The 24096-nt window shown below is 50.3% G+C and overlaps 1 protein-coding gene across 1 annotated transcript in view; it reads left to right on the plus strand.

The window, feature by feature from the left end:
- The window catches only part of MED16 (mediator complex subunit 16), an 820510-nt gene that overhangs the window by 360495 nt on the left and 435919 nt on the right, over positions 1-24096 (plus strand). Inside the window, exon 9 of the mRNA XM_069647616.1 lies at positions 15379-15585. Within this exon, the coding sequence (XP_069503717.1) occupies positions 15379-15585 (207 nt within the window). The remainder of the gene's footprint in view (positions 1-15378; positions 15586-24096) is intronic.

Below are 24096 nucleotides of genomic sequence, written 5' to 3' on the forward strand. Positions count from 1 at the left end.
TTGAAACACCTCATTTATCCCCTGTTACGACAGAACCAAGTTGCCTGCCGTGTCCTGTATTTTCCTTACCATGGGATGTTGCTGTTTTATTAGCCAAGCTAAAAGCCAACCCGCACCAGCCTTGTACCCTTCCCCATGTATTCTCATAGTGTACCGGCTACGTTCAAATTGGGATAGTGATATCGGAGCTTCCTGATGAGACTGCATCATTCTTGCTAAATCCGCCCCCACTTGTATTCCCCTTAAGTCCCTGTCCACACGTTGAATCTCCTCCTCCATCCTCGTCAATGTATCATTCAGGGTTTTCCTGACTCCCATCGTCTGTGACATACATCTCCCCCTAAAGTAACCTTGAAAGCTTCCCATAGTGTCCCTACCTCCTCGACCGTCCCTTCGTTCAGCTCAAAAACGAGGAGATGGACTCTCTTAATGTCAGTAAGAAAGCTGCTTATTCCAGCGTGCCTGACACCAGTCTCCACAATACAATGGTGGCCTTCTCAGTGGTCCTCTCAGTCTGCGGCAAAACAGCTCTTTCCTCAACCTAACCCATGGCCTCATTCATGAGGCCCTGCCCACGCAGCATCCTCCTCGGTCATAAACCTGGGATTCACCTTTAGCTGCACCTTTAGCTCAGACTTGATCCTTGCCCGTCAAATAAATGCAGTCTCCAGATCGTGCACCTTCCACCTCTGCAAGCGGATCTTTTCTTATCTTTTCTACCCCCATAGAGTTTCCTCAATCATGCCCTTCAACCTCGAGCGCCTAGATTACTCCAACTCCCTCTACCTAAGCTTGCCTACATACCAACTGAGAAAGCTCCAACGGGTTCAAAACTCTGCATCAAGGCTCCTCCTCGCATTCTTCTCCCAGAGAACACATCTCACTCGGACTCAGAACACTCCACTGGCTGCCCATCAGCCGACAGGCCTCTTTCAAAGCTATGTGCATTACCCGCAGCGCAATCCACAAGAAAGGCCCGGAATTCCTCCAAAATGAACTTACTCGCTACCACCCCACCAGAATCCTCAGGTCAGGCGCCGCACCCCTCCTGGTAGTCCATGCTTTCAATTTCTCCAGATTAGAAGGTGCCTATTTCTCTGTCCTTGCACCCAACTTCTGGAACTCCCTCCCCCTCGCGCATCACCTCATAGAGGATCAGCTGGCCTTCAGAAAAGCCCTCAGAATTGTGCTGTTCCCCCGACTTCATGATACCCCCCTGTCTCTCTGTACCTACGCTCCACCTTTCTCACACATGTTTAATCCAGCAGTCCCCCACCAACTCCCTCCCCCACCCACACACTCGCTCCACCTGCCCATCTGTCAGCTACTATCTGCTTCTTTCCTGTCCGCTGCTGCCATCCAACCTTCCTTATGTGACTCCAAGTACACCTGAATGACTCAAGTAGTCACTCCAGCAACTCGCACCAAGAACGAATCCTGACAGTGGGCCAGTTACTGCACCCATATGGGCTTGGAGGAGGTCAATGTATCACCCTTAAAGTGCACCTTTGGAAAAATCGCACTTGCCGTCGGGCAACCAGGCATCTCGGACACCTCACTCATTGTTGGCACGGCAAGTAACTCTAAAGAACAGAATGATGGGCCATGTTGCCGCATGTAATCATGAAATGGGCTCCTTGTTTTGATACTAGAAGGAACTAGGGATGGCAATCTCTCTCTCTCTCTCTCAGAACCTCTCAGAAGGTGGGTATTCTGCATTCATCGGCCACTTGGATCTCCTGTGAAACGCAGCACTGCTCTTTGTACATAGGTGAAATAGACATTGTTGTTTGTACAGCTAACCCATTTCTCCCCTCCCACACCACACCTTTGCAACTTAGCGGAAGGCACAGTCTCAGGAAGTCATGGTGGCAACAGTAAAGACAGACACAAGTGATCACAGTTCAGGTTTAACTGTATGCAATTTGGAAAAACGCTTAATCTAAACCTAAATCTAAGATGGGAGCAAGCGTCGACCATCAAATGAAAATTAGGCAGTCCTAGTGGCGTTGTGTCAAATAAAAAGGGCCTATACTAAGAAACCTATTGCTAAACATGACAGCTTATACAAAAGGGTGTGGGCTAGTTCTCAAAAAAAGAAAGAAGGGTTCACAAATAATATGTCCGGATGCGGCTGGTTGGGTCTCCCTTCCCCACGTTTTGAGCACAGAGCACAGGGTAAAGTGGGATCTTGGACCACTGAACAGTCTCGAGCTCTCCCAGCGCGAGCCGACAGTTCTGTTTGCAGCTATCAAGGCCGTTGTTGGAAAAGTCTTGTTTTCCTTGAAAGTCTCTTGCCTTTGAGGGCCTGATGTATTCAAATAACAAACAAAAAGTCCTTCAACAAAATGAAAGTTTGTTTCCTGATTTTTCTAAGGGTGAGGATTCTTCACCCCTAGGCCCCCCTCTTCCGGATGCTGACCCTTGTTCCTCGCGGTGTTTGGCTGATAGTTGTTCACTCCCTGGATGCCCCTCTTCTGGGATTGGATCCTCAAATAGTTCCTTTTGATATAAAGGCCTTTGTGGTTGTGGTTTCCAGGTCCCGAGGTTCTAATAGGTTTACCAAGGAAAGAACCAACAAACACAGAGTTCTGTTCTATGTATTTCTGGCATGAAGGATTCATCCCTGGGTCCCCCTCTTCCGGGTGAAGACCCCTCTCTGCTTTCAGCCTCCCTCCGCCGGGTTCACTATGGCTTTTCTAGCATTCACTATTCTTAATGTCTTTTTAAACAGTACCAGTGGACATCCCACGGCCGGGTACACCCTTGTTAACACACTGTTTTTTGGGAGTTTAGACTTGCCCACTTCTCGTCAGCATCCCTCTTCCGGGTTCACTCATGCCAACTTCACATTCACATTTACTTTCAATGTTCACAGGATTCACTTCCCTTGCTTTTTCGTGTGGCGGGATTCACTTCCCTTGCTTTCGTTATCATTCTGAGGTCAAAGGCTTTCGACTGTACAGGGATTTTGCTTGACCTTCTGTATGACCACTTTGACCTATCTTGGCAGCTCTCCTACGGCCTTCTGGTATCTGGAGTTTCACTCAGACGGGAATTGACCAGGGTTTCTCGGAGCAGCACCCACGTGGTACCAGTTCCCTTTTGCAGCTGGTCTCCCCTTTACAGTGTTATAAACTTCTCTCACTTTGCCACTTTGCGCCTTTCATTCACCACAGGGCAGTTCTTATCGGCTCTCCCCTTGACTCACCGGCTGTGATCAATCTCTTGGCTTTCCTCTTTAGTGGAGTCAAGGCCAGTACTACGGAAGCAGGAGTCTCCCTCGCTCTGGTATATCAGCGTTGATACGCTCTGTGTACTGTTGACATCTGCTGCAGCACACTTTTGCTATTGTCCTCGGTCTTACTATTCTTTCAGTGGAGGGGTTTGCAGGGTTTTGTCGAGAAGGGCAAAGTCGTGTCTCTCCTCGCCAGCCTCTCGATATTCTACTCCTCTTGAACTGGCGGCTCTGCGTAGCTGCCTCGTTGTGCAGTCTGCCTTGCTCGTCCTGTGCTCTTTTCCACCTTTTATCCTTTTGGGGAAAGGAAAGAGCCATCGGGTGTGTATGAATCAGGTTAAATGCCTGACTATGCCTGACGCTGTGGTTGGGAAATGTTAGGTAAACGGCTTTAAGGTTAATCCGGTGTTTTCTATGGTGTGAATAAGTGTTTAGGTCAAGAAAGGGAACGGTTGGAATGTCAGAGTATCTTACAGGGTAGGATGGGGAAGAGGTGTTAGAGGGAATTACAACCCTCATATCAGGAGGGTTGATGACCTTAGAAGGGGGAGAATGATAGGAATGACCGGGATTGTTATTGTGAAAGGAACCGGGGGGATTGTGGGAACTGTAGTTTTTAGTCCAAGTAGACAGGGTGTTCGGGATAGAATGACCAGATGGACGTGGAGAAGAATGATTGGGAGTATTCAGATAGGGAAACGTAAGGCAGGGATTCTGAGAGAGATGGTGTCTAAATACAACAGGGTTTGAGGGGGGTAGATGTGGTACAGCTAACAAAGATCTCAGGGATCTCACCATCCTCTCCTCCGGTACAATACTGCATCTCCCTTGGGCTATTCCCTCGAGTACAACCCTGGGCTTCCTCATCCCGGTGAGCCTTTCTCGCTCTTTTACCCCTACAGTTGGGATCTAAGCGGATCAGCCCTTCATTGGCCACCCGAATAAGTGTTTCTCGTGGTTCGCTATGTGAGATACCTACAGGTATTTCACACTGCACAGACATATAACACAAACACTATTGCACAGCACCTCTGCCATAAGAATGAAGCTACTTTTAACAACAAAAATTCGGAGTATTGATTCCAACATAACTATCTCCTTAAACACAATCCCCCCCTTAGTCCTTAGTATTCCTCTGCTGCACCCATTCACATCATTTAGTCATTGATGACTACCAGGTTCTTGGCCATCCTGGCATAACTTTAAAGGCTGAAATACACCAATAATAGCAACTCCCAAACGCAACATTTTTGGACTCCGATCCCTCTGAGGGCGTTCAACCAAACGCACTTTGGGACCATAATTATGGTGAAAGGTGTCATAACAAATGACAAAATGAATGAATGAATGCATTGCCACTAACGGGGAGTGATCTGAAAGAGCCCTACCCCGATATTCAGTTGGCAAACCAATGAAAATATTACCTACCTTCAACCAGGTAATCTTGTCTTCAATCTGAACCACGAACTCCAGATGTTATTAATAATCCTCCTCCTGCGATTCCTGCTACAACTCCACCAAGTCCAGTTGTTCTACAACTCTGTGCAGAGCCTCTGAGGCCTGCTGTTTTGAGGGGCGTTTGGTCTCTGTTCGACCCAGGTCCTGATTTAGAAAACAATTATCTGATTTAGAAAACAATTCAGATCTCCTCAATACAAGCCGGACCTATAGCCTCCCATCATTTTCAGCACTGACGGGAAGTATTCCATGTCATCTGTGTTAGGAGTGTACAAAGTAACCACGCATATATCCTTCCCCTCCAATTTACCCACCACCACTATGGTTTATCTCCCATTGTCCTCTCCATGTGTAAAGGGACCCACGGGACATCCCATATCAGCACCCCCTGGAGAATGTGGAGTATGAGGAGCCAAACACCTTGCCCCCCCCACTTAGATTCCAATTTCTTCAGCTCCTTACCTTGCAGATGAGTTTCTTGCAACAGTACCAACTGCATAGCGTGCAGTTTTAGGTATTTCCTGCTGATGCCTAGACCCTGTACATTCCATGAACTTATTTTAAGTTGGCCCGTACCTATTTACCTGCATGAAGTTGATCTGGGCTCCTCCCATGCAGTAAACTCTTGTGTGTTCTGGTCCGGTGATAACAACTCCCAACAATCAACAACCCCACCCCTGATCCCCAACTCTTCTCCCCCCAGGCCGCCCTAACTGTTCCTCCTCCCTCCCTTGTCTCCCCCCTGCACCCCATTTCCCTCCTTCCCCTGCGCACTCTACTCAACCAATAACGACCAAGATGGCTCTCCACCCCCCAACTTTCCTCCTTGTGTGGACAATGGATCCCGGTAACAGGGCTAGAATATTCCTCCCTCCCACTCCAACCCTGTTTGTTCGTATCATCTGGCTTTACTTACTGAGCATCCCAACAAGTCTAGTGCTGTACCTCAAGAAATCAGCATCCAGCCAACTCCATTATTGCATCCTACGCACTGTCCAGCCTGCGTCCATTCCCTACCGGAGAGTGACCTGTACTCCCTCGTGAGGCCGCTTTCTGCAATCTATTCTCCAGCCAGTCCCATGCTTCTTGAGGCGTCGTGAAGAAAAAGGATTTGCCATCTTCGATCATACGTAGCTTTGCCGGGAAGAGTCTCCTATTTCGCAGATTCATCTCTTGCAATCTGCATCTCACCAAATCGAATGATCTTCTGTTTCTGAACATCCTGCATGAAATCCAGGAAGATGAGTTTTCTGCCGTTGTTGACCTCGAAGTGGCATTCCTTGCCACCTATAGGACCGTATTCCTGTCCCTAAAGTTTAGCCATTTAGCCACTACTGCTCTGGGTTGTCCGCCTGGTGACGGGGATCTACCAGGCACTCTGTGCTCTTTTCACTGTAAAAATCTTTGATAAACCTTTGAGACACAGCATATCCAGAGTCAATTTCTTCACATGTAGTTTTACGCTCGGCCCTTCCTCTCTCTGGGACCCCAAACAGGTGAATTTGGTTTCTCAGTGAATGGCCATCTGTGTCCTCCGCTTTAGTTTCCAGCTTCTTGGTTGCTGAATCGCAGCCATCAGCCTCTCCTGCGTCTGTACTTACCCCAGCTGTGTCATTGTCTCCTCCTCCCAACTTAGCTGGTTTCTATTTAGGGCCTACATAGCTCTCCATTTTCTGTTGGCCCTTCACCATAGTGTCTGCTGTGTAATGCTTGAAGCAAGCACTTTGTGCCTACACCTGTATACGTTCGCCAGGTGTGCAGTCCTTGGCCTTCTTCCTAGCCTGTCCATGTCAGCCCAGCTTCCTCTCACACATAAAACTGGGAGGTCTTCAATGCCAGAACTCCATTGATGGTGCTGGGCTTACCAGCGCCGCCGAGGAGTCGACTGCTTCACACCGATCTCTGATAGGAGGCGATTTACCCCCTCGCCACGGCCACTTCAGATCCTTTCCCAATGCTCTGCTATCACCGCACAAGTTTGCCGTCCCACCAGCAAAGGTCATCCTGGGACAATGTGCAGCCCTTTATATTAGTGCTAGCAGGGAAAGTGCCCATCTGCCACAGGCTTCCGGCCCCACTGTGTCCCTTTTTGTGATGCTCCTATCACAGAAGACCAGCACCTCCAAGTATATACTGGGTCCTGCCGAAGGGAGCGCAGGATCCCTGTGTTCAGACCATCATACCTGGGTTACAGGGACTGCATTGCTGTGTGTAATCATCAAGCAGCTGGGCAGACGTGCCGGGGCTCAAGGCTCCCTGATTGGCAACCGCAGCAGTGTGCAGATACTGCTCAGGGTAGTAGATCCACCGTTCAGCGCCCCATCTTCTCTGCAGTGCGCCGCCGTGGCGATGCACTTCTTGTTGCCAGCATATACTTCGTCAGTCCGACGACAATATATTTGTCCACTGGCATGGTGAAAACTGCTCATCGGCAGTGTCACTGGGCTCCTCCCTGTAGGGTCCGGAGTGTTGGCCTGCATTAGAGCAACTCTCTGCTGTCTGTGTCTCTGGCAGTTGGGATGATCAGTTGGCGTCCATCTTGGCTCTGCTTGCACGCTCCTTCATCGCAGAAGTTATCCAGACTAGATGGAGACCTGTGCCCGTCTGATGCCCACCAGAGCACTTATGAGGCACATGGGTTATTCCAATCTCTGATGCGCTGTCCCAGTTCACATTTTGTGGCCAAATAATAGGATAATAGCAGGATCTTAGCGGTCAGACTCTGGAGCTCTGGAGAGTTAGACCTGCAGCCGGTGTTTGGTGACCACACCGCGTCTTTACATTCTTGGCGGTTAATCTTCCCTGGGTTTTGTATGTCTTTATGCCAACTATGGTTTCCCCTTTCTTGGGTTCTTGGTACTGCATTGTATATTTTTTGATTCTGTTTGCTTAACAGTCTCTTTTCATAACAATTGTTACACTGTTTGTGGTGGGCTCTCTCCTCTCCTTAGCGCTCTGTACCTGAGGGCTTCTCTCTTCCTCCCCAGGTATTTGCTTCCACTTTATAAAAATTTCCCATGCAGCCTTATTCCTAACACACTCTATTGACTTTATAGAACTCCAATTCTGCTTGTTTGAGGTCGACTTTCTTATGTTTTACTATGCAAAGTTTATTTCTAATATGTTGCCCCTGCGGCCTCCTTGCTTTCCCATTCTCCCAGGTACCTCTTTTTACCCAAGGGAACCTCGTGGGTCTCTGCGTGCAGTCTGGTCTTCTGTTTCCTGATTCCTGATTCCTCTTCTCTGCATCTGGTCTCATTGGCATCTTGCTCTCGGCTCCCCAGCACCGGGATTCCGCCTACGGATTCAGGCAGCACAGAGCCCCAGCATTCTTAGCTGGACTCTTCGTCCACCAAGATGGTTCCCTACCTTCTAAGAGTGGTTTTCCTGCCTCAATCAAAAACACTTAGGAGTCTGGAAGAATGTCCAGGAAAAAAATAAAAAGTTCACCGCCCTGTATCAGAAACCTATTTCCTTCCCTTACACATGTAACTAAACTAAAGGATTGTTGAGTCTTGCAGAATGGCTCCCTTCTTCTGGAGAGCAGACTACAGTGCCAGTGGTCTAGAGAGACTATTTCCTGAGGAATGACTACCTTCCCCAGGTCGCAATCCCCTTCAAAGGCACAACACAATTCCAGATTGAAAGTTTCAGTTCACTTATAAAACAGTGTTCCAATTCCAAAACATCAGAATTCCTAACTGCCCTTTGTTGTTCAACATGGTTGTCCTTAGAGATTCTCCAGCATGCAGTCTTATATGGAATCGCGTTCCATGAATATTCCCTGTCATCAGGCTGGAATCCTCAGTAATATAAAGAGAAGTCTGCCTGTCGCTTGCATAGCCTATTGCAGTCATTGTGGGTCATACTGCCCCAGCCAATGACATTGGTACACCTAACTCCAACCGTGGAGGCCATCTTCAGTTATTCACTGCACGTTTTCGTGTTGGGAGTCCTCTAGTTTCGGTCCTCGACTTTCTCAAGATATTTTGCCTATTTTTGACACAAATTGTTCTGTCACCGTAGGGACTTGTCAGCAATGGGGATTTGTTGCCTGTGAGATCCCGCCTTCTGTCTGATCTCCAGGTCGTGAGAGACCGTAAGCTGTGTTTTGGGCCGACTGCACCTGCCATTTCAGAGGATGAGAAGTGCTTCTTCAAGCAAGGCCTTTTGAAGATACGGTCAGAAGAACGTCTACTTGGAGGACCGACATCAGAAGTGCATCTACTGTCTAGACCCGGACCATGATGTGGAAAGATGTCCCATCTGCCAGTCCTTCTCCTTGATGACGAGGAAGGATCGCCATTGGAGGTTGGTGGGGTGAGTTGAGGAAGGTAAGGCCTGTGACTCAGTGTTGGTATGCGGTCATGCCTCTTGCAGCTATAGCAGGCCCAAAGAGCGCACTCCTTCTGGCAAGAGGTTGAGGTTCTTTGAGGACGCTGCCAAGAGAAAGGCACCAAAAAGACAAAGTCGTTGTACGCTCCAAATTCATCGCCGATGAGCGCGGTGTCTGCGGCATCTGTCAGCTAATCTGGCAAGGGCCACAAAGGGAACGAGGCTTCTGAAGGTCGGGGTTTGGCCGATCCTTCACCATCGACGCAGACCCCACCAACGAAGCCCTCATCGTCAAAATCCTCGCAGAGGACCCCAAGGCTGTCATCGGACAAGACATCAGCGTCGACGAAGACTCTGACAACGTTGATGGATCGGCCAGCGCTACTAGCATTTGACAACTACGGTTACTGTCTCTACAGTGACTGCGTCCAGGGTGACATTGCCTCCAAGGCTCCTGTCAGCCCTGAGTGGGTCAGCAGAGAGGGATATACCTGCTCCTATTAGGGTCAGTTTCCTGAGAGGCCACAGCATGGCCAAGGGGTTGCCACCAGTACTCCCTTTTCTGCCAATGCCCACCAGGGCTCCTCAGCTGAAGATCACATCCCCTGTAAGATCTCCCAGGGAACCATAACCCATTGGGGGGGGGAATTCAACCCTCACGCTCTTGGAAAAGGAAGAGGAGGAAGAAAATTTAGAGGCCGTCTGCCTAAACCCTGATGAAGGTGTTGGCGATCGCGTCCCACTGCCAGCTGTGCAACCTACACAGCCAGTTCAACCATCTCGGCCTATGAGTCCATGGCCTCATTCCCCGATTCAATTACCTTTCACAAGGAAAGGTGGCCCTGAGAACGCACCCCGCGCTCCTACCTAAGGTAGTCTCTGCTTTCCATCTGAACGAGAAGATAGTCTTGCCTATGTTTTTTGCTGATCCTAAGGATGAGGCTCAGAGGGTCTTGAACTGTCTGGATGTCAGACGTGCTCTGAAATTCTGTCTGGACAGGACCAAAAGCTTCTGCAAGTCAGACGCCCTGTTTGTCACTTTTGGGGGGGTCAAGTCCTGGTTATCAGGCATCCAAGACCTCTATAGCAAGGTGGATGGTTTCGGCCTTCAAGGAGGCCTACGAGGGGCAGCGCAAATCACTTCCAACTAACATGCACGGCCACTCTGTCAAAGCAAAGGCCACGGCGGTCGCTTACCAGCGGCAGGTGCAGTGGTAGGTCATCAGCAGGGCAGTCACCTGGGCCACCCTTTGGCTTTGTATAAGCACTACTGTTTGGATGCCAGTTCTAAATCAGACACGGCTCTCGGATAGGCGGTTCTAAGGAATTTGTTTTCTTAAGGAGGGTCTCCTCTCCACCCTGGGGCTACATTCAGTGGTAATCGCCCGTGCAGTAAGGAGGAAATAGGACGGGACGTAAGAGTAATTAATAGTTACTCACCATAGTTACTAACATACTCTTAGTCCATAGTCCCCTTTCCTCCATATGTCCCACCATCATCCCCCCTAATAATACTGGTGTCATTAGGCAATGTTAAATATTGTTGACGCGTCAATGGGGACAGAGGAGTGGCGCCGGTGGGTGGAGTCAGGCGAGCACATGCTCCCAGGGCCGCGCCCCGCGTGCCTCTAAATTAAAAGGGCAAGAAGATTTTTCTGGTGAAAAAGGTTCCGTCTCCTGTCCCTAGCGAGGGACCTCCATGCATTATGGATGAAAGGGGACTATGGACTAAGAGTATGTTAGTCACTAAAGTGAGTAACTATTAATTTATTTTATGTGCATCCTTTCATGCTTTAACAAAACACTGCTACATTCATACAACACTGTATTTGTGGTTATTTTGAACCCCCACACCACTTAATGCATGCCCTGGTCATTTCATTGTTTTAGACCTCTCGATATCTGCTGTAACCTCTGTCTGCAGGGTATTGGCCTCCAGCTGAGACCCCTGGGCCCCGGACTGCAACCCCTGGATTTCCTGGTGTAATTTCCCAAAGCCTCTGACCCAGTCCCAATCAACGTCAGGCAGCAGTGCTTGTAATATGCTGACCACTGCTGGCCTTGGGCATCTGTCTTCCTTGAAGATAAAAAAAGCTATTGGGGCACTAGAGTGAGGCGATCACTGCGCTTGATCAGGTGAAATTGGTGGTACCCTGCTGCGTGTGTTGAGGTTCTGGTGGGACCGTGCCCTTATGTCCCTGATAAGGTTTCAACAATTTGACAAGTAGGAACCCTTATCACATGCGCTGGCTAATTGTTTAGTTAGGGGTAGGATGTCTGTTATATTGACATTGCATAGTCTGGTTGATTTTGAGCAGCCTAAATTTATTCTTATAGCCGACATGTGTTTCGACTCTCCTGGGTCATTTTCAAGGCTAAGATAGAAATCTATGTGGAGGGTGTTCACCCAAAATAGTGTTGTTTATCAGAAGTAGAAAGACTCATCCCCAAAAAAGTGGAGCGGAGGGGTTTGTGTTGAGGGGTTATTATGCATCACAATTCACAAATGGTGTATGTAATATGTGTGTTCATATGTGAAACCCATGGTGAGTATCATAATCATTATTTAATCATGAAAAATCATTGACATGTTATGTATGGACAATATAATGTACACATTGTATTGTATTCGATTATTTATATAGCGCTCTTTCCCCATGTGTATGGCCTCAATGCGCTTTGTGGTAGGAACGCCCTAGGTGACCGTAGTCAATGTGCTGAAGAGTCTAAGGTTTTTAGATTTGGAGATGCATGTGTGCATTTTCGCCGGTCTAGGACTTAGGTGGTTGGCTAGGCTCGACTAAGCAGCCCAACAAGAAGGTTAGGCAGGTGTGTGGGCGCTGTTTGTGGTTTGCGATAGTTCTTTTCTTGAAGAATCGGTGTGTGTCCAGCTATACCGGATTTCTTTTCGTTGGTAGTCGCTGTATGCTAGTGGCAGAGTTGTTGAGGTACGTCATTTCAGTGTGGGTGCTAGACTGGATGGGCATAGCCGTAGCTGCATTCTACGGTGCATGGATGTTTGGCCGTGCCTGCGGCCTGTGTCTACTGATGTGGTGTAAGGTATACGTACCATAGGCTTCAATGTTTGGCTGCAGCTATCTTTATCCAGTGTCGACGGTTTAGTCTCCTAATTCGTGTTCTCTCTGGAGCGAGAGTCTGAGCTGTGAGGGCGAGTGAGTTTATTGCGGCGTGCTACAGTGAAAGCTGCTGGTCTTCCTGGTGTATTTGTCAGGTAGGAATTTTGTTGTTAATGGGGCGATAGTTTGTCAGGGTCGGCCAATGCGAATGAGGGAGAGAGGAGAGAGAGAAAGAACGATTAGTTTGTGCAAAATAATTGGGCCAGATGGGCCTGTTGCATTGTGCTAAGTTGAGCTCTGGAGACATAGAGGACTAAGCTTACCATTTCATGTGTGTAGTGTAGTACTCTATGCATGGAGTTGCAGGCCACAATTTCTGAAGCTGGTGGGAGAGTCTCAAGAATCTAATTGGATTAATAATACAAATTCAGTATAAAAGAAGGCATGAGCTGGCTGAAGAGATAGCTGCTGGTTGCCTGCATTCATAAGAAGGTATATTTACCAGTTAAGGTTTCCGGTGAGCGTGGCTGCGGTGATGTCCATAAGAGTGGACAGTCCATCTTGGTGATGGCGCCGTTAAATAAATGAGGGTTGGTCTGGAGTTTGTGGGATGTGAAGGAAGTAGTGAGAGCGAACCTTAGGAGCAACCAATATCCGCTCAAATGCTATAGTTATGACAAGTGCCCACTTATACAAATTGTGGGGTGCCCAGTGTGTGTGGTCGGAGGGCGACTGCCCTATAACACGAGTTAGATTACTTTGTACATTGACGGCATCTACGCAGGCGCAATGGGGCATGGTATCCAGTCATTAATTGGTGTTGACCCTTACTCAGTGTGCATAGGGGTGCGGGCGCTGTCCACCATAGCGCAAAGCACTGACTTCTAATCTGTGCAAACCGGAGCAAACCATGTCGTCATGGGAACATAAGGCAGTCAGTACATGGTGTACATTGTATGCATTCAATCGGGTGTTCCCAATACGCAACAAATTACAAAACCAGCTTCCTGTTAACCTGTGATACTTCTGGGAAGCATTTGCTTGCATAGATATAGCTAGTGAGAATCATGCACGAATGAGGCGGAAGGCTCTCCCAGAGGCTAGAAAGGCAGAGTTCCTAGCGTGGGCCACATTACATGAGTGGCAAGTGCTGGCACGTCGGCGTGCAATCTTAGATGAGCGCGGCTTCTAATGATCCTTGTGACCCGTCAAGTAATGCGGTATTAACAAGGACACTTGATGCAAAGCGTCGAACTTCTCTAATTGTGGAAAACATTTCTATTCTGCGGCCGAAAGTATCTGCGTGCCGGATAGGCTAGTGGCCGCGAGCATACTGTTGCAATATTAAAGGTGTGCGTTAGCACTCAAGTTGACAAGCTGTGAGATTGGGAAAGTGCGACGAGGGAGTAGCCCCTTTGGGAGTCTAATGATTTTAGCGAAGTGTGTAGCAGGCACTGTTAATACATACATAATTGTTCCGGGAGGGGCTCAGGGTGTGGTATATAGCTACAATTCGCATTGTGCAGCGTTGCGTATGCGTGATAAACGAACGTACTTGGTGAGGCTGTGGCAGGCCCCTCTCCTAATGCCGAGGGGCTTGCACTGTCATTACAGAGCAGGCTGCCCTGTTGGGCCTTGCATGATGAGATGCAGTTAAGGTATGTCATGTCAGTTTAGATGTTTAATTTTGTTTTAAACGTAGTGCACATATACAAACATGATACCAGTTTAGATGTTAATCCAAAGAACCCTTGTGTAATTTTACATTGCGAGGAGGGGGAGGCCTCCTAGTACAACTAAGTGCTGTCCTCCAGGTGAATAATGCTCGATCGCTGGTAGATATATTTAAGGTGTCCAGTCAAAGTTACGAATACAAAGTTTCGAAATGCAATATGTTCGAAACAAAAGGATCGAATAAAAATGTTTGAATGCCTTTTTTTAATGTATTTTTTGTGTGGTTTCGTATAGGAAAAATTAGTGGTATTTCCCCCCCAAAAATGGGGGTTTGAGGGGAGAACCCCCCCAAAAGAAAAATCAAAACGGGCATTCGATTTTTTTTTTTTTAGATCCTTTTGGTTCGAAAGTATTGTATTCGATCCTTTTGTATTCGAACCTTTCACTATAAACCATATTTAATGAGCCTGCTTAAGGTTTGATAGACGTGGGGGATGGACGGCCATCCAGAACTAATGGTCAGCAATTTGACTGGCAGGGTTTCTGCCGAGGCCCAATATACTGGTGGCTTGTAAGAATAGCACCAGTTGGGGTCCCTTGGTACAAATTGAGGGTAGGCACAATTGTTAGAGATGCCCATTTTGAGAGGTGGTGGTTTCTTCCTTCATGTCACAGGTCATATATACATCCTACAACAATTGCAGACATGTCTTAAAGTTCAGAAAAGCAGAGGTATACATACATATTTGTGTATGTAGGTATGTTTACTGTTTTTGGGTGAATTGGCTCGTGGTTATGTTTAGTATACGGGTACGTAACACCCATATCTGGCACAGTTATAAAGAGCATCAGTTCCATTTGAGGTTGATACAGCTTGTTATAAGAAAACATGATTACAAAAAATCTGTTAAATTCATGTTCCATGTTCAAACCACAACGCACAGAGGGAGTTTAGCGTTGAAAATGACCCAGGAGGGTAGAAACACGTGTCGCTATAAGAATAAATATAGGCTGCTCAAAATCAGCCCGACTATGTGTTGGTAATATAACAGAGATACCACCCCTGACTAAACAATTACTCAGCTCATGTGATAGGGGTGCCCACTTGTCGCAAATTAGCCTGACTCTGGGCATGCGGGTCTGGCTGTCTCTACAGACTGAAAACCAGAATGTTCGTCTCCAAGCACAATTCTGTCATCCCAGTTTCCCTTTTACTATGAAGTTGAAGTATGAAAACAATACCTTGGATAGTATTAGTGCCAAGACCAACTTTTCCTATTTTTTTCTTCCCTTGGTTGTCTTTCTTTATCCTATCACTTGTTGCATTCTTTCTATTCATTAGCTATTATTCTTTATACAGTATTTCTTTTTTTGTTTTGTTCTATTTTTTATTTTGTTCCTCCCTTGGTTCGTTCTTATTTCTAATAACCGTTTCTTGGTTTAAAAAAAAAAATTGGAAAAAGGTTTCTTTTTTCTTGTTCTTGCGCCTTCCTATATTTCTCGTGTTCCACTTCCTCGCTTTTATTGTACCGTCTTGACGCATTCTGTCTGTCCTCTCTCTCCTCTTCATTACACCCGGTCACCAAACGGCCGCAGCTGAGCATGATGCGGATCTCGCCGTCAATGGGCCACATGCTGGACTTGAACACCTCGCTTTGCCACCTACTCTTCCTGTTGGAATACTGCATGGTGACCGGATACGACTGGTGGGACATCCTGCTGCACGTGCAGTCTGGCATGGTGCAGAACCTGGTGGAGAAGCTGCACGAGGAGTACATGCGCCAGAACGCCGCTCTGCAGCAGGTAAGAGAAGCCCTACTCTTCCACTCCAGGTAGTCTGGACCGTGTTGAGCAAAGAATAGAAGAGCAAAGTAAGAGGAAAAGCGAACGTTTATTTTGACAGTATTATTTCTATTATAGATGTATGTGTTGCATGCTCCTGCCATCTAGCGGTTCAATCTGCAATAGAGCTAAAGGTTTTTAAATACAACCACTGGCTGTATAGACCGAGCTACCATTTAAGTAGATGTTGATTATTTGGTGTGCCAACTGTAGAATCTCGATGAGCAAGAGGAGCGAGAGATCCCGCCCCCCCACCACCGCACGGTTTGGGGGATTTTCCCCCCAACCCCTAGAATTAAGTATTGGATCGGAATTATGCACGTTACAGAATTTATTTCAGAAGCAGTTCCAAAAAGCAAGCATAATGTTTACAAGCAGTTTTGAGCTATGCACACGTGAGATTCTCCCCTACTTTAGATACTAAATGTGGCAGGGAAGTTGCTGAGAAGATTACAGGAAAAGAAGTAATCCTGGTGTCCGGATTCTGGGTTGTCTGTAGAAAAAAACACCGAGTTTCTTACATACATCCATTAAGAGCACATGTGCCATGAAGAGGTGCAAATATATATATATATTTCGAGGGGATTGGGTCCTCCGACGTATTCCATATCTATGACAGTAATCACCACAGCTGTGCTGCTTCGGAAACTTTTTCGGCGTCTGCGTCCTGCGTCGATGACGTCGATGCGCCGCCGTCGAGGACCTCCTCCGACGTCCGACGTCATCCGATGTGATAAGTAGGACGCACGACGCCAGTAGCCTCAGTTCCGTTTTTTCCGCGAACGTGTTGCTTCGTGTTTCTCGGTTCTAGCCTCGACTCTTTGGAGTTCTGTTCTTCTGGTTCTTCGAACCTGGTCGTTTGTGAATATTCCTTCGCAGCGATGTCTTCCACTTCGTCTTCTACCCCGCGTCCGGGCTTCAAGAAGTGCGGGGTGTGTGGGTCCAAGATGTCGGTGACTGACTCGCACGACGCCTGCCTCTGGTGCCTCGGGGAGGCCCACGACACGGATGTCTGTGTCGACTGCCTGTCGCTCACTTCCAAGGCCTTGCGCGAACGTAAGAAGAAATTGTCGGTAGGTCGGGTGTCCAAGCCCCGGAAGTCGAAGTCGGCGGGGCTTTCGACGGATGATTCGAGGGGTGACTCTCCGCGTCATCGTCGGAAGTCTCGTCGGTCTTCTTCTAGGAGTCGGTCTCGCCACTCCTCTGCCTCTTCGAGGCGTTCTCGGAAGCGCCGTCACCGGTCGCCTTCCAGGTCCTCTTCCGAGGACTCTGCCCGGCACGTCGGTTATCCCACCAGCCGTGCGACGCCGGAGGAATGGGCTTCCTTCGGGAAGAAAATGTTGGCGATTCTTGAGTCGCAGGGTACTCAACCGTCCGCGCCCCCGAGTGGGGTCGGCCGTGTGAGGTCGAGAGACGCCACTCGCAAGAGTGGTCGGCACGAGTCACGGGAGAGGTCCCGTTCGGACAAGGAGGCTCGTTCTCGCCGTACCCGTTCCAGGTCCCGGTCCTCGACGCGATCGAGACCGTGTGCACCTGTGTTGTCTTCGAGGAAGACATCGACGTCTGAGGCGTCGAGGGCGTCGACAGGCTTTCTCGAAGCTCCGGCTCCGGGGAAGTCGTCGAAGCCGTCGACGTTCAGGTCGTCGAGGGACACGCTCGGGGCTCCGGCTTCGAGGGCTGTGTCGACGCCGCCGATATTGGAGGCGCTGCATCTGACGTCGACGCCGATTTCCTCGACGTCGACGCCGATCCTCTCGGCGCCGTTGCCGGTTTTCTCGACGGCGGCGCCGATTCGCTCGACGCCATCGACGCCTTTCGTGTCGGAGGTGCCCCGTGTCTCGGGTGTACCCCCTAGGAAGGCTCTGGCTAAGAGCAGGCACTCTCAGGTGCCTTTCCGCCACTTGGATTATATTTCGGAGGCGGATGAGGATTCGGTTGGCCTGGTTCCTGATCAGGTGCCGGATGACATTGTCTCGGGCCATAGTCAATTTGACGATTTGAGGCAGTCGCTGCATGATGCTAGTGGTCTGGACACCTCTCCGGAGGTGGAATTTGGTCGGCCTGAGCCTGGCTCCCATGCCGATTCCTCATACCGGCGCCTTATGGCTAGGGTGTCTGAGTATCTGGGATGGTCTGCTCCCCCAGGGGAGTTTGTGCAGGATGATCTGACGGACATCCTTGATGTTGGTCCCCCAACTGACCCGGTACTGCCATTCCATATGGCTTTACAGCGTAGGGTGGCGGCGGCTTGGACTGCTCCGGAGAGTCTCCCGGCAGTGGGCAGATCCTTGTCGCGGAAATACCGTCCAGCCAGTGGCGACCCCTGCTACTTGACCAGGCGCCCCACTCCGGAAAGTTTGGTGGTGCAGGCGGCCACGGCCCCGGCAAAGCAGGCGTCGTACCCTACCATCCCTCCTGATAGGGACGACAAGCGTTTTGATGGCTGGGCGAAGAAGGTGTTTTCTTCTGGTGGTATGGCGCTTCAGGCGGCCAACTCCATTTGTGCCTTGTCACGTTTCACGCACACTCTGTGGAACTGTGTTGCGTTGGCGGCTGAACATATTCCCGAAGGGGACGAACGGGATGGTTTCCTTGCTTTGGTCCAGGATGGTAAGGATGCCATGTGTGAGTCCGTTCAGTCGGGTTTGGACTTAGCTGAATGCGTCAGTAGGTCCATGGCGGCGTGCACCGTGATACGCAGGTTTGCGTGGTTGCGGAAGTCTGGGTTTGCTCCTGATGTGCAGTCCCGGCTCCTCAACATGCCCTTTGATGGTGAACATCTTTTTGGCAGCAAGGCTGACGAGAGCCTTGAGAGGTTGCAGACCTCGAAAGCTGCAGCGAAGTCGTTGGGCGCTGCAGTTCGCCAACCTCCGCCTTTTCGTCCTAGGGGACAGCAGTGGAGGGGTGGTTCCTTTCGCTATTACTCGTCCTTTGGTAGAGCGAGAGGAGCTGGCAGTCAAAGGGGCCAACGCAGGGGTACCAGAGGTGGACGACAAGGTACCCGTGGTGCCAAGGCCGCTCGGGCAGTTGCCTCTTTGCCCTCAGGTAACGCCGCAGCCGCTCCTACTCAGTCATGAGGTCATGTCCCATGGTTCGCCGGTTGGGGGAAGGCTGGCGCAGCATCTTGTAGAGTGGCGTGCCATTACTTCAGATGTGTGGGTTCTGGAGATCATAACCCACGGCTACTGTCTTCCCTTTCGGCACAGGCCTCGCGACATTCCACCGGGGAACCTCTCTTTGAAGTGTCCGGATCCGATCCTTGCGCAGGAAATTCAAGCCCTGCTGGAGAAAGGCGCCATAGAACTGGTGCCTGTAGCGGAGAGGAACAAGGGATGGTATTCCCCTTATTTTTTGATTTCCAAGAAAGACGGGGGATTGAGACCCATCATGGACTTGCGCGGTTTGAACAAACTCCTCAGGAAGGACATGTTCAAGATGGTTACTCTCTCTCAAGTCCTCCAGGCCCTTCAGCTTCAGGACTGGTTGGTGTCACTCGACCTCAAGGATGCTTACTTCCATGTGCCGATCCATCCCAAGCACAAGAAGTACCTGAGGTTCGCGGTTGGCGACTCGCACTTTCAGTTTCGGGTCCTGCCGTTCGGTTTGACCTCCGCCCCGAGGGTTTTCACCAAGCTCATGGTGGTGGTGGCAGCGCATCTCAGGCAAGGGGGGATTCACGTCTACCCCTACCTGGACGATTGGTTGATCAGGGGGAGCTCTCCCGAGCAGGTCCTGGATCATCTGTCCGTCGCCTGCCACTCCCTTCACAGGCTGGGCTTCTCCCTCAATTTAAAGAAGTCCCATTTGACGCCAACGCAGAGGCTCCAGTACATCGGAGCAGTGCTCGACACTTCCCTGGGGCAGTGTTTTCCTCCCCAGGTGAGGGCTCTTCACATTCAGCAGATGGTGCGCAAGTTTCAGCATGCCCAGACGCTCCCAGCGTTCGAGTTCTTGAGGTTGCTCGGCCTCATGGCATCCTGCATTCTTCTGGTGCCAGAGGCTCGCCTGCGAATGAGGTCTTTGCAGTGGGCACTCAAGATGCAATGGTCGCAGTCCTCCGGCAGGATGTCGGACCCGATTCAGGTGCCGCCCTCGGTCGCCCGGGACCTTCTGTGGTGGGCCGTCGATGGCAACTTGATGAAGGGGGCTCCGTTTTGGCTTCCCTGGCCGGAGGTGACGGTCGTGTCGGATGCATCCCTCACGGGATGGGGAGCTCATGCCGACGGGCTGACAGTCAGCGGTCGTTGGTCTCCGTCGGAGTCCAGACTCCATATCAATCTGTTGGAGCTGAGGGCCGTCAGGCTAGCCCTGAGGGCTTTTCTGCCGACTGTGCGAGGAAAGAATGTCCTGATCCTGACGGACAACACAGTGGCCATGCACTACCTCAACAAAAAGGGGGGGGCAGGGTCACTTCCTCTGTGCAGGGAGGCGATGCAGCTCGAGTTCTGGGCCATCCAGCAGGACGTTTCGATCTCGGCAGTTCATCTGGCCGGAGTCGAGAACGTGACGGCGGACGCTCTGAGCAGGCAGAGCACGATCTCTCACGAGTGGGAGTTGGCTCAGGAGATTCTCCTGGAGATCTTCGCCCTTTGGGGGACCCCTCAAGTGGATCTCTTTGCCTCCAGTGTCAACCGGAAGTGCGAGAGGTTTTGCTCGCGGGAATTTCCTCCAAGAGGAGCCTTAGGGGACGCGTTCGTGGTGGAGTGGTCGTTCCCGCTGCTGTACGCGTTTCCTCCAGTCCCCGTCATCCCGCAAGTGCTGCGGAGGTTACGGAAGTTCGGTTCCCGGATGATCCTCATTGCTCCGGCGTGGGCTCGGAGGACGTGGTACCCGGACCTTCTCGACTTGTCCATCTGCCCTCCACGTCGTCTTCCCTACCGAGACGATCTGCTCTCACGGGAGGGGGGTCAGGTTCTCCATCCAGAGGTCGGATCCCTCAACCTTCACGCTTGGCTTCTGAAAGGTTGAGGTATAAGGATTGGGACCTCCCTGAAGACGTGATGGAGGTGTTGCTTTCGGCCCGAAGGCCCGCAACTAAGTCTCTGTACCGTTGCCGTTGGCGTAAGTTCTGCGACTGGTGCAGGGTTCAGAATGTGGATCCTTTTGCATGTGACATCCCCATGGTTCTGTCCTTTTTGCTTTCTTTGGCCCACAGGGGCTTGCAAGTGGGTACCATTAAAGGTTACCTGGCGGCGCTGTCTATCTTTAAGCGCTCATCTGAAGAATGTTCTTTCTTTAAAATCCCTTTAATTTCGCAGTTTCTGAAAGGGCTCATTAATGTGTTCCCTCCGTCGCCTTTCCTGGTGCCCGGTTGGGATTTGAACCTTGTTCTTAGGTTTCTTATGGGTGCTCCGTTTGAGCCTTTGCATTCTTGCCCTTTGAGGCTGTTGACTTTGAAAACTGTGTTTTTAGTTGCGGTTACTTCCGCTCGCAGAGTGAGTGAGTTACAGGCACTTTCTGTTAAGCCACCCTTCACTGTATTTCACAAGGACAGGGTTGTCCTTCGAGTTCGTCCTTCTTTTCTTCCAAAGGTAGTGACGGAATTTCATTTGGCCCAGAAGATTGTTCTTCCGGCATTCTATCCTCCTCCGCATCCTGGTAAGGAAGAGGAGAGGCTCCATAGGCTTGATCCTAGGAGAGCTTTGAGCTTTTATGTTTCTCGCATGTCCCGGGTCAGAGTGGACGATCAACTCTTTATTGGTTACGCTGGTAAGCGCTTGGGGCAAGCTGTGACGAAACAGACTTTGTCCCGCTGGATTATTTTGGCCATCTCGGAGTGTTACCGCTTGGCGGGCAAGGACCCACCGGCTGGCTTGCGGGCCCATTCTACCAGGGGCTTGGCTGCATCTACTGCCTTGCAGAGGGGTGTTCCTATTCGCAACATCTGTGATGCGGCCACCTGGGCTTCAGTACATACCTTTGTGCGGCATTATTCCCTCGATTCCATCAGAGGGCAGGATCTGGCCTTTGGCAAGGCGGTCCTTTGCTCTGCTATTTGATTGGCTATTCTATATTTGTTTCTAAATTCTTTCCCTCCTCCTTGATTTGGTACTGCTTTGGGAGTCTGTCATAGATATGGAATACGTCGGAGGACCCAATCCCCTCGAAGAACAAGTTACTTTCTTACCTGGTAACGTTCTTTCGATGGGATGGTCCGACGACGTATTCCATATCGCTCCCGCCCTGCCTTCCCCGCTGCAGAATTTCTGTTGCGATTGCAGCTTACGTTCCGCAAGGCTTTGTGTCGGACTGGCAGTTGACTAATGTCACACGTTCTGGGGGAAAAAACTACAACTGAGGCTACTGGCGTCGTGCGTCCTACTTATCACATCGGATGACGTCGGACGTCGGAGGAGGTCCTCGACGGCGGCGCATCGACGTCATCGACGCAGGACGCAGACGCCGAAAAAGTTTCCGAAGCAGCACAGCTGTGGTGATTACTGTCATAGATATGGAATACGTCGTCGGACCATCCCATCGAAAGAACGTTACCAGGTAAGAAAGTAACTTGTTCTTCTGAGGCTTGTGGAATCTGCTTAGATCACATGCTGTGCATAGGCCGACATCTAGTGGAAGCTGCGGAGTATTACAGTTTGTTTTTCGAAACTCGAAAATGGGCGTCGACACAGGGCGTGCCAGTAATACTATCCCTAGTGTGACGTCCACTGTACCCAAGATCCCTCACGCGTCTAGGATCCTCAGATTGTTTTTTTCCGCCATACTGGTCGGAAGCATTTTGCGGAGTCCCCTGGCCTTAGCCATACTTTTGCTAAAATATTAATTTATTTACATCCTTCCCCATCCCAACTTCGACACTCGACGCTGGCTGGAGAAGAAATCGACCGTCGGCTGCTGCACGACGGATTTGGGCCTCGGAAGGCCTCTGGCCTCGGCCCGGGCCTCGGAAGGCCTCTGGCCTCGGCCCGGGCCTCGGAAGGCCTCTGGCCTCGGCCCGGGCCTCGGAAGGCCTCTGGCCTCGGCCCTGCAAGTAGGGAGAGTGGGGGGTTGTACATACTCTACACTCTTGGTATATAGGTACACCTTATACATTACCTACACTTAACAGCCCGCTGCCTCAAGGTGCGTATGGAGGGTACCCCTTTTCAATTCTGCCCTAAGTGCAATCGCAAATACCCTTGGGTCGACAGGCACGCCATGTGCAATCTCTGCTTGCCGAGGGACCACCCCGAAGCGAACTGCAGAGCGTGTAGTAGGTTTAAACCTAAGACACTTAAGGATCGTTCGACGAAGCGTTGGGCCCACCACGCCAGGCAGGCGGCCATGGCAGGCGGAGGGCGCCTTCAGTGACGGCAGCGACGCCGTACTTTTGGACGGCGAGGGCATTACGGCGTCGAAAGACAGCCGAGCGCAAGTCCCTGACCTCGGAAGGTCGTCCGGCAGGGCGGCTATGGGGAAGACCCCCGGCGACACAAGCGCTTCACACACCACACACACTAAACACACGAAGTCCAACCGAGACTCGACGACGTCGAGTTCTCGGAAAGAGGCACAAACAGAACGGTCCGATTCGGTGTCCTCTGGGCGCTCTCGATCGAGATAGCCGCATGACTCCAGGCAATCATCCACTCTTGCCAAGAGTGCCTCGCTCCCTAGGCTAACAGAAGTTCGATTGTCGGAAGACGAAGACGACTTCCACCCCCAGGCCGCGCTCCAGGAGTTGGAGCCCGCAGTCAAAATCAGCGAGGCCCCACGCTCGAAGGACAGGGACCCTACCCCCGATCCTCGACGCCAGGCGGCGAAAACCTCCGGAGCCACAAAAGGACAAGGAAAACATTTTTCCACTCACGGGGAGGGGGGAAAACAGCAGAAGAAGCAGCCTTTGCACTCTTCCACACCTGTGAAACACACCACTCCCCCTAAACAGACAGACAAAACCAGGTCTGCTGATATGTCTAAAACCTTCAAATCTACTCAAGATAAATCCCAGAGACTTGCTGAGAGAGTCATTCCTAGTTCCAAAAAATGGTCGAGTGAAGACATAGATAGGGTCATGTCAAGGATGTCTTCTTTGGCTGATTTTTACAATAAAAATCCAGAACATTTCCTTTCGTATGATCCACAAGGGGCGACACCCTCCGGCTCTAATGATCCTATCCCCCCGAGTAAGAAGCCCCGGTTTCAAACACCAATGAGGTCTACAGACCCCTTCGAGGTACAACCATACTCAAGACCATACTCACTGTATCAAGGAGAGGCCTCCTTTGGTGAGGACCAAGAATTTGGCATGGTAGAAGAGCAAACCGGGACGGGCTACTATGGGGATGATGAGGAGCAAGAAGAGGAAGAGGAAGACCCGGAAACATACAGAGTAGATTCCCCGGTAGAAAACGAAGCCCCGGTTACCGACTCCCCAGTCGATAACCAATCCCTCCTAAACGAGGTTCTCGCACGTGCAGCAGAACATTTCCATATTGACACCCACGGTGTCCAGGAGGAGAGGGATTTCGCAGA

This window comes from Ambystoma mexicanum, chromosome 1p (genome assembly GCF_040938575.1).
Source record: "Ambystoma mexicanum isolate Mex_15411 chromosome 1p, UKY_AmexF1_1, whole genome shotgun sequence".
NCBI lineage: Eukaryota > Metazoa > Chordata > Amphibia > Caudata > Ambystomatidae > Ambystoma > Ambystoma mexicanum.